General features: G+C 39.2%; 1 protein-coding gene across 1 annotated transcript; it reads left to right on the top strand.

Annotated features, from left to right (window-relative positions):
- The first annotated feature begins 2632 nt into the window (after nt 1-2632).
- On the top strand, nt 2633-8141 carry LOC103598823 (chromosome unknown open reading frame, human C15orf61). The gene is made up of 2 exons (XM_008582876.1): nt 2633-2982; nt 7913-8141. Exons 1-2 carry the CDS (start codon nt 2637-2639, stop codon nt 8038-8040), a joined length of 474 nt encoding a protein of 157 aa, XP_008581098.1. The 5' UTR covers nt 2633-2636; the 3' UTR covers nt 8041-8141.
- The last annotated feature ends 2603 nt before the right edge of the window (nt 8142-10744 follow it).

Raw genomic sequence — 10744 nt, 5'->3', positions numbered from 1 at the left:
GTTGTAAACATCACTGCATTTAGATCCATGTAGTTAGTTGGTTTTTTTTGGCAGCTGGCCGGTACCAGGCCTTGGTGTTATAACATTGCGCTCCAACCAGCTGCCCTAACTGGCCAGCCCCATATAATCTTAAAGTCAGAAGAGATGTCGTGTTCTCTATCTCTGTATCTTTAGGTAGCGTAATATTTCATTCGAACACTCTGGAATACCTGGGTGTGGTCCACCATCTAAATTTCTCCTCTCTTTGGAGGAACTTCCTACCTTAAAATAGAAAAGAGGGAGAGAGTCAAAGAGCCTTTTATTAGGGGAAACTCACCACTGATGATGTTTATGCCAGACAGCAGCTTCCTACAGAAGTCCTCTGATGTTTATGCCAGACAGCAGCTTCCTACAGAAATCCTTCAGTTTGCTAGCTCTTTTCCCAAGCCCTCATTATGAGAAAATGCAGTGAGCCTATCTGATATGTGGTGCTCTGCATCACTGGGGGGTTTTTTTGTTTGTTTTTTTAATCTCATATGCTACAAAATCTAGGCTTTCTCAGACATACTTTGGGGCTTCTGCACGTTTGATTCAAATTTTATTTTTTAAAGAATAGATTTTTATGTTGCCGAAAGATAGATAATGCCAAAATTTAACATATTGCAAAGTGCCCATACGTTAATTTGAAGTTAAGTCATTTTAGCGTATATCTCATAATTAATTTCCTGCTGCCATCTTTGTAATTAAAACACACGCCCACATTTCAAGGTGAATCATTTAAAAACCACTTTTATTTGTAACTACTTCTCTGGAGGGATTAAGATTTTCTTTGTAGTGTACAACCAAAACAGAAGATGCAGAAATATAAATATAGTTGCTGCTATAACTGCAACCATTGTCCACACCCCCAACCTCAAAATTTTGCGAGCATAAAACAACAGTGTCAAGAGTCTAGGGGCTGTAAAACCAGCCATGACATCCTCACCAGATTAGCTCATGTTGGTCTTTTCTATGCCTTTGCTGTCCAGAATTGCTAGGTTCCTTGCCATTTTCTGAGCCTGGTTCTCCAGACTTCCTATTTATTATTTTAGCTATCCAATTCCCTTCCAACAAATGCCCTTTCTGCTCATTCCTTGCCATTTTCTGAGCCTGGTTCTCCAGACTTCCTATTTATTATTTTAGCTATCCAATCCCCGTCCAATAAATCCCCTTTCTGCTAGAAACAAAACCCAAGACAACAACAAACTAACCTCCTTGTTTTATTTTTTATTTACATATACAGTTAATTTTAAAACTTGAATTTATAAATGTTTAGTAATAAAACACAAATTTTAGTCTACTTTATATGTTGGGGTTCTGCGACAGATTTTGTTTGAAAATGAAATCCAATGCTTTTTAAACTTTAATTTGAAAACCTCAGTACTGAATCATTTTGCTGCCTCCTGTCTTAGTCTTCCTTCTGCCATCCCCGTGCAAATCTAACCACATCAGGTCTCCACCTAAAATCTTTTAACAACTTTTATCCAATAGGGAATCCTAAACAGTAAAGTTCAAATTATCTGCATGACTACAAGGCCCCTCAAAATCGGGCACATATTAGTGGGTGCTCAATCAATGTTTGCTGAATGAATTAATAAAAACCGGAGAACAGAAAAACTAGCCACATTATCCTACATCCCCTTGAATTTTCAGCAATAATAGTAATTATTATACGGTGCTTACACATAATTACTTTATTTACATAAGGTGCTTTCTAGACACATCATCTAATTTATGTACTATTATGGTCTCCCAAACATGATGAGTTTAGGAAAAAATAAGAACAAGCGCTTCTTGAAAAGCAGGTTGTGTATATGTTATTACCTCGAGAGGCTGCAAAGTTTGAGAAAAGGTTTTCCTAGAGTAATAGATGGGTGATGGGTGACTGCGGAGTGCAAAGGTTGATAACTAAAAGGCTCCTGGTCTGGCATTTACCAGGTTCCTAGGAGGGAGGTGCCGCTGCGCATCTGGGCACTGCACCGAGAAACATGGGGTATTTAAAAAACTTTTTGTTTTGAAATATTTAGGACTTATTTTAAATAATAAACACGACAGGGAGGACTTAAGCACAAAAGTGCTCCCTGACTTGACCAAGCAATGCAAACCCGGAGGCTTGGCTTTAACTTCCCTGGGACACCTGAAGTGTTTCAACAACTCCAACTAAGGACTCCACTGGAGCCAGGGCGTGGAAAGGAGACCTGGGTTTGAGTTCTGCCACTCGCTAGAGTGGTTAAGTTATTTCATTGTCTAACACCTTAATTTTCTTCATACACAAACTGATAAAACCTCTCGAATCTCTACCCCGCGCAAGGTTACTAATGACTACATGGGGTCATATACGACAACTTAACTACCTCTTCTGCTCAGGTGGTGTCCCTCCCGCCCTGCGCGGGCCACTTACTCCTACCCCGCTGCGCTCGCCCGACTCTCCGTGGGACCGCTGTGCGCACGCGCCGCCGCGCCCCGGGGGGCGTTCGCGCACCCGCGAGGCTCCCGATGGGCATCCCCGCCGTTCGCCCTAGGGGTGCGGGCACGCGCGCGCTCTCTCCGGCGGCCCCGCCCCCAGAGGCGCGCGCCCCCGCGGCGGTCGTGGACGTGCGTCCTCGGCGCGGTTGGCCATGGAGGCCCTGCGGAGGGCCCACGAGGCCGCGCTCCGGCTGTTGCTGTGCGGGCCCTGGGCCTCGGGCGCCGCCTCCCGCCCGAAGCCCCGCGCCTCGGAGGTGCTGACGCGGCACCTGCTGCAGCGGCGCCTGCCGCACTGGACCTCCTTCTGCGTGCCCTACAGCGCCGTCCGCAACGACCAGTTCGGCCTCTCGCACTTCAACTGGCCAGTGCAGGGCGCCAACTACCACGTCCTGCGCACCGGCTGCTTCCCCTTCATCAAGTACCACTGCTCCAAGGCCCCCTGGCAGGACCTGGCCCAACAGAACCGCTTCTTCACGGCGCTCAAGGTCGTCAACCTCGGTGAGTGGCGACTGCCGCGTCGCCCGTGAAGCACGTCCCGCCGAGTGTGGCCCATCTGTCCACAAAGCACGCTGACAAACGTCCGCGCCCAGAGGCGAGGCCCGGCCCCAGGTCAAGGACCCGGGCGCGGGGAGCCCCGGTCGACCATGGCCGCCATGCTGCGCGCCGCACTGTTGGGTCCCCAGGCTGCCCCCGGCCCCACCCACAGTGCGGCCTTCTAGGGCTGGCCTTTGGCTCTGGTCTCTTGTACTCCCCACCGGGAGGAGCTCGTCACCGCTATGTTGTTCGCTGCTGAAGTTGTTCCCCCGAAAGGGGACTTATCCAGAGGGACCCAGGGACCCAGGCCATCCTCACGTCCTGGTCCTGCCGCTGTTAACCGAGGAGGACCTCTACACTGGGCACTGAGAAGGAGGGTGTAAAGAAACGTCCCCACAGGAAAGTGGCTCTGAAGTTAAGAAATGTCTTGTTGCATGGCAGGATGCATTCTCATGAACATCACTTTGTGGGTGCGTTTATCTTACCAAAACTGGAACTACTTTTAAAGTTTCTCCGTTTTCTTTGTATGAAATCCCATCAAGTTCGTTTTACTAAAAGCACTAAAGGTTTTCATCAGCTATATTAGCTTCCTCAGGTGCTTGGCCCATTAAAAGACTGCTTTTTTAATATTTCTTTGTTTTCAAGGAAATATTCTAATTTTGAGAGTACTCTCACTGTATGTTTATTTTCTTTTGATTTAATGACAAGAGGCATGAACACTGACATGGGTATATCTTCTATGGGTCAGGGAAAAACGCAAGGCCTCAAGGTGTTTTAAACCCATTAATAGCTGATATGAAATAAATCTAGATTTCAGTAATTTAAAATCTAGAGATGGAAGCTGAACCATGTTACCCAACCTGTTTTTTAAAGCCAGAATTAAAGCTAAACCCTATTCATATAAAGAAAACAACACATCCGAACTTGCTGTGATTTTATATGAAGAAAACAAAGAAACTTAAAAAGCAGTTCCAGTTTTTGTAATATAAACGCAATCACAAAGTGCCCTTCATGGGAATGCTTCCTGCAAGGCAACAAGTACTAATGTTATATAATCAGATAGCTCATTAAATTCAAATATGGTGTATGTATTTTTGCTTGTAATAACTCACGTATGTCAGTCTTGGGATTTTTGAGCCATTGCTCCACTAGGACTGTCTGGGGCTCAATCCAATGAGGAGAAGATTATTTAGCAACATGTATCCTTTGAAAATAGAGTATGTCTTATTATTTGGCTGATGGACTATATAGAGGATGCCCACTAATTTTGAGGTTGATAGGAAGTTGAAGGGTGAGGTGACTTAAAAAATTCAGTTCAAAATTATTTGTAAAGACTGGAGTCAAGACCAGATCAAGAATAGTTTATTTTAGCATTTTCAGAATCAGAAGAAATCATTCTTCCCAAATGTAAAGAGTGATAGGTTAGGAAAAGTATAACTGGGGGTATATAGGTAAACCGTAAACTGAATGTCTTTTTTCAAAAAGTTGTCAGAATTTAAAACTTAACATTTTGTTTAAGATCAACTTAATGATTATAAGCTTCTCTTTTACATATAGATATTAAGACATCCAAAAAAAGTAGGATTCCCAGAACTTTCCCCAAATAGAAAAGTATAACCCTTTGAGGAAAGAAACAGCATTTTTTTTTTTTTAAGATGACCGGTAAGGGGATCTTAACCCTTGACTTGGTGTTGTCAGCACCATGCTCTCCCAAGTGAGCCACAGCCGGCCCCCAGAAACAACATTTTTTTTATGTGGAAGAGTGATTTAATGGTCTGTATAGTCTTTTGGAAATTCTAAAAATCCTGCTTAAATGGGAATAAGAGTTTTAAGTTCTTTAATACAAATTTGCTTATACTAATAAAGGGAATTTTTTCAGGACTTTTAGAAAAACTAGTGTATTCACCAATTTGCCGATGTTTATTTATTTTTTTTGGCTGAAGGTAGGGAATGTGAATTATAAGATCCTTTCCCATTTTGTGATGTACGATTGCTCCACTGATCATCAAGTACATATTCTATTAATAAGAATACTTAGGGCCGGCCTGGTGGTGCACTGGAGAGTGCGCCGCTTGGGAGCGTGGAGGCGCTCCTGCCGAGGGTTCGGATCCCATGTGGAGACCGGTTCCCGCTCACTGGCTGAGCGCGGTGCGGGCGCAAAGCCGAGGGTTGCGATCCCGTTGCCGGTCCCCCGTACGGGCGCGACACCAAGGGTTGCGATCCCGTTACTGGTCAGTAAAAAAGACAAAAAGGAAAGAAAAAAAAATAAGAAGAAGAATACTTAGGATTTTATTCCTCTTCTCTTCCAAATTAGTAATTATCAGAGTAATTCATTTTTCCATTTTGTAAATAATAAGGATTTCTGTTTATCTATTTTTCCCTTTCTCCTTCCCTTCAGTGGAAGCTGACATTTTACTGATGGTTTATCAGTCTGGGTATCCTGCTGGGAAGTAGATTGAGATTTAAGAAAAGCAACTTGCCATTGGAATGAATGGGTAATCTGGAGACTTACTATGAAGTTCTAATATTTTTTGAAGTGCTTAATTTGACAGTGGTTTACCTACTGTTCAGCTAACTCAAGATGAATTATTATGCAAAGAACTGATTTTTCAAATCCATTTTGATGTTATGGTATGTTTCAGATAGTCTGGAAAAAATTAATTTTTTATGGAATTTTATAGACTTTAAAGTATATGTGCTACAGACAAAGAAGATATTTTATGTATAAATTAAATAGGTGGCCAATCTTCCCATTTAATCTGTTAGTCTGGGGCCGAGCCCGTGGCGCACTCGGGAGAGTGGCCTCGCTCCCGCCACGGGTTCGGATCCTATATAGGGATGGCCGCCAGTGCGCTCACTGTCTGAGCACAGTGTGGCCGGTCTCAAAAAGGACAAAAAGAAAAAAAAAAAAAATCTGTTAGTCTGACTGCATTAAATAGGTGGCAGAAAAAAAAGAAATAACAAAATTTCTGACTCATATCTCAACTCCATACCTTGTCAAACAGCATTACTGATAATGGTTCCTAGTTGTTTTTTCCTGAGATAATGTCGTTATTATTAAAATTTAATCTTTGATGAGCCCTCCATTTTAGCTGATAAAATTTTGACCATTTATTTGTGTGATTTTTCAAAAGTATGAGGTTTTGAAAATGCAATATTTTAACTAAAAACTGTGATATTTACCATAAAACAAAATTCTGTGTCACCAGCCATTTCTTAAATTATATTCTTAGCATTAGTTTTAAAAGCATGTTTTATATATTTTACTCTTAGTATGTTGAGAAAATTAACAATTGCTTCTGGAGCCTGTTTTTTTCTTCCTCGTCCCATTGATTTTCAGCTTTTGAAGTTGTGATACCATATTTTAAATTAATTTTCTTTTTGAACTGCTTCCTGTACTCCTCCCTTACTTCTGCCTATCTTGTTCATGTTTTTCTCTTGTCTACCCCTCACCCCACCCCCACCCTCCATGGCACTTGCCTTTATTTTCTTTTTGGTTAAATGATTTATAAATAGCTTTATTATTCTAGTTTTCGTGCATTTTTGTGACATTCCCTTGAGGCATTTAGAGATTCTTTGAGGCATTACCAGGTCAAAGAAGGCAATATACTATAAAAGGTTTCATAGGAGTTCTGGGGAACCCTGTGATAGTGATAAACTGTGACCCAGTGTATTCCTAAAAATAGGGAAGACCCAGCCCAAATGGGCATTTTTCTTCTTATTATTATTGCCAGCTAGTGACGCTTCTCTTGATTACTCTCTGACATCACAGTGGCTGGAATGCAGCTTCAGGGAATAAGCACAAAATAGTTCAACACATTTACAGACTCAAAAAGAGCATAACACAGCAAACAGATTCTTGCAAAAAAATAAAAAATAGTTAGAAGAATTAGTCCTGAACATGTGTTGATTTCCCTATTAACTAGAAAGAAAGTGATTTTCCAACTGTATAGCTATCCTTTTAAATTGTCACTTTCTGCCCATTTTCCACATGGGAGCAATAAAATTAATACTTGTGCAGACCGTGCAATATTTGTTATTGATTCTTGTGCCTGTGGTTTTATACATGTTTTTAATATGTTAATAGTCATTGATTTTAAATAAGTGCCTTAAAAAAGATAGGAATTTTGAAAGTTTGTTTATGCATATGACTGCTTAATCTATGCCTCTAGGTTTAGTTTGGTTTCATACGTGACAAATGGCAACTAATCTCAAAAAAAGCAGCAAAATCTTATCAATGGAAATATTTTAAAGAAGAAATCTGTGATGGAGTCTAATATATACCTATTTGAAATAGGTTGAAAGAAGGTTGTTTTCAAATCAATTGTAAAAATACCAATGGAAGTGGTTCTTTCTCATGCCTGTTATACTAAAGTCTTCCTTACAGTTAGGTTTTGCCTTGGGTTTTGAAGACAGCTATTTGACCCAGTTTCTTTTGAGTTGTACAAAAATTACTTAAGGCATCAGTGTTACTATCTAACTTAAAGAACAGTAAAGTTGACCTGGTAATTTTAGCTCAAGGCTAACACTTAGGAGTGTGTACAACTAAATTAAAGAATATTCTTCTCCATTTGTTTATTTATGAAAAGAATATAGAATTACTTCATAAGTGTTTGAAGGTAATGAATAAGTGAAGTACTTTGAATTAAAATTTATACCGGCCTTATCTATAGTTTTAAATCTCTAGACTCACATAATTGCCACCATGTTCCAGAAACATAAATGAAATGGAGCTCTTAGATAACCATAGAGTCAGTGTTGAGTTATATTTTTATAACTTTATAGTTTGTTAACATTGCTGAAGAATATTAGGTGATTAATACCATGACAAATATATGGGTGCATGATTAATAAGTACCGATGTTCATAAATACCATATTCATTTCTTTTCTAGGTATTCCAACTTTACTATACGGACTTGGCTCCTGGTTATTTGCCAGAGTCACAGAGACTGTGCATACCAGTTATGGACCAATAACAGTTTATTTTCTAAATAAAGAAGATGAAGGTGCCATGTATTAAAAGTGTGCATTGGAGAATATAAATATCACTGGATTTTCTCTAGTGTGTATGTGCAATATTTATTTTTGATCCCTTAAAATAAAACTTTTGCAAACACCTTTTCCTTTCTATGGTGTTTGGTTCTTTAAGATGAATCATTGCCCTCAAGAGGTGAAGTTTTTCATACCTTGTTATATATTGCGTACTCTGTTTAGCTAATGGAAACTACAAACACATGCAGTTTCAGACCAATTTTTTCATAGGGCTAGGTTAAACTACAGATAAAAATGATTATAATGTATATAGATACTATAGTTAGGTATTAACAATTTAAATTGACTCTGAAGAGAAAATACACCCACACAAAAGAAGGGGGGGATATCTTTTATATAACATTGGAAGAATAAGTAGAGGATATTAGGGTATATGTTGGAGATAATATTATACCATTGACAAATACAAAATTAATGAGAATCTAATTGCAATCTGAAATCTATACCGTTCAGCTGCCAGGATTTTATTTTATTTTTAGGTTTTTTTTAAATTTATCAATATACAGCGTAGTTGATTTTCATGTCCCTTTACCAATTCCACCTTTCCCCCCTTCTTCTCCCCCCTCCTCCCCCATCAACATCATATCCACCTGTCTTAACAAGTTTAAGGAATTGTTGTGATTGTTGTGTCTTCTTCCCACCCCTCCCATTTGTTTGTATGTTTACTTATTTGTTTTTATTAGCTCCCACAAATAAGTGAGAACATGGTATTTCTCTTTCTGTGCCGGGCTTATTTTACTTACTATAATTTTCTCTAAGTCCATCCATGTTGCTGTGAGTGGTAGTATTTCATTTCTTCTTTATAGCAGAGTAGTATTCCATTGTGTAGATATACCACAGTTTCTTTATCCACTCATCTGATGATGGGCATTTAGGCTGGTTCCAACTTTTGGCTATTGTAAATAGTGCTGCAATAAACGTTGGAGTACAGGTATCCCTTCAACATGATTATTTCCATTCCTTTGGGTATATACCCAGCAGTGGAATAGTTGGGTCATGTGGTAAATCATCTGTAACTGTTTGAAGAACCTCCATACCATTTTACATAAAGGCTGCACCATTTTGCAGTCCCACCAACAGTGTAGGAGGGTTCCTTTTTCTCTGAATCCTCGCCAGCATTTATCATTCTCTGTGTTTTGGATATTAGCCACCCTAACTGGAGTGACATGGTATCTCAAAATGATTTTGATTCGCATTTCCTGAATGCTGACTGATGTTGAGCATTTTTTCATGTGTCTGTTGGCCATTCATATATCATCTTTTAAGAAATGCCTATTTGGCTCCTTTGCCCATTTTTTAATTGGATTACTTGTTTTTTTGCTGTTAAGTTGTTTGAGTTCCTTCTATATTCTGGATAGTAATCCTTTGTCAGATGTGTATTTTGCAAATATTTTCTCTCACTCTGTTGTCTTTTGCTCTGTTAATTATTTCTTTTGCTGTGCAGAAACTTTTTAGTTTGATATAATCCCATTTCTTTATTTTTCCTTTGGTTGCCCGTGCTTTTGGGGTCATATAAAGTCTGTCTCCAATCCTACTTCCTGAAGTGTTTCCCATATGTTTTCTTTAAGGAGTTTTATTGTTTCAGGATGTATATTTAGTTCTTTAATCCATTTTGAGTTGATTTTGGTGTATGGTGAAAGGTATGGGTCTAGTTTTATTCTCCTACATATGAATGTCCAATTTTCCCAGCTGCCGGAGACCAGCTCCAGTCGAGTTGGGGGTCTTTGAAAGAGGGATGGAAAGGTGGCGAAAATAAAAAACACAGGCAGAGACCTTGGTTCCTCTGAAGCACGTTCTTAGCCTGCGGGCTATCAGTGTTGTAGCAGCCAAAGCAGCTAAAGCAGCTGAAGCAGCCTTCAGACCGGAAACAGCATTTTTATTTGTTACACAACACGGGGGGGTTAATGTGGGCATTTTAACTACATAAATCTTTAAAATTATTAAATCAATAGTTAAATGGAAACTTTTCTTAAAATTACATGAGTTCTCATAAAATTAATAATCTACAAGGTTAAATAAAACTCAGTCATCAGCCAATTCTTTCTGGTGATTATATCTGTTGTGTGGTCAATTAGTCCGTGACTGGCTGTTCTTGACGTTTTCACCGTTGTGTTTCTTTTCTTCTTTTCCTCGTATTAACCTTAAATTTATTACTACCAGCAAGCATAAATTAGTTAAACAAACCTTATATATATTTTTAACTTTTAAATACCATAAAAGAAAATTCTAACAATTATATTTAAAACTTATAAATCTAACAATTAAACTTATAATCAACTAAAAATTTAATGATTCTCATATTTCCATAGGCATGAACCTATTGTTCATTTGGAAAAAGAATAAAGGATATTCGAACAGCTTTATCATGCATGTACTTAATATAGCAAGCTGTGTGGCCCAATGTAAAGTGTCAAAGTGCACAGCACCATCCCTCACAAAACCAGGTGCATTCTAAATTCCATCTATAATCTTTATTTTTAGGAGGGAAAGTTGTGCATCATATGTTTTTGTCCCAGTATCTTACTAAGATGTTTTTATTTAACTTAGGACATCAAAGGGTTTCTACGCATTCTTTCTCATAAACTTAATTCTTTTTATAGTATCTTTTTCCATTAATTCCAACCATTCTCTTACCATTAATATAATCCCCGGAAACGGACGTTGGCCACCTT

This window comes from Galeopterus variegatus, unplaced genomic scaffold (assembly GCF_000696425.1).
Source record: "Galeopterus variegatus unplaced genomic scaffold, G_variegatus-3.0.2 Scaffold2749, whole genome shotgun sequence".
Taxonomy (NCBI): Eukaryota; Metazoa; Chordata; class Mammalia; order Dermoptera; family Cynocephalidae; genus Galeopterus; species Galeopterus variegatus.
Note: the sequence above shows the minus strand (reverse complement) of the source record. Positions and strands in the feature narration are given on the sequence as shown.

Bases quoted from the DNA above. Each gene is read 5' to 3' on its own strand.
- LOC103598823 (XM_008582876.1), top strand. From the start codon at position 2,637: ATGGAGGCCCTGCGGAGGGCCCACGAGGCCGCGCTCCGGCTGTTGCTG. The intron at 2,983-7,912 runs GTGAGTGGCGAC...TTTCTTTTCTAG, and splicing joins GCTCAAGGTCGTCAACCTCG to GTATTCCAACTTTACTATAC.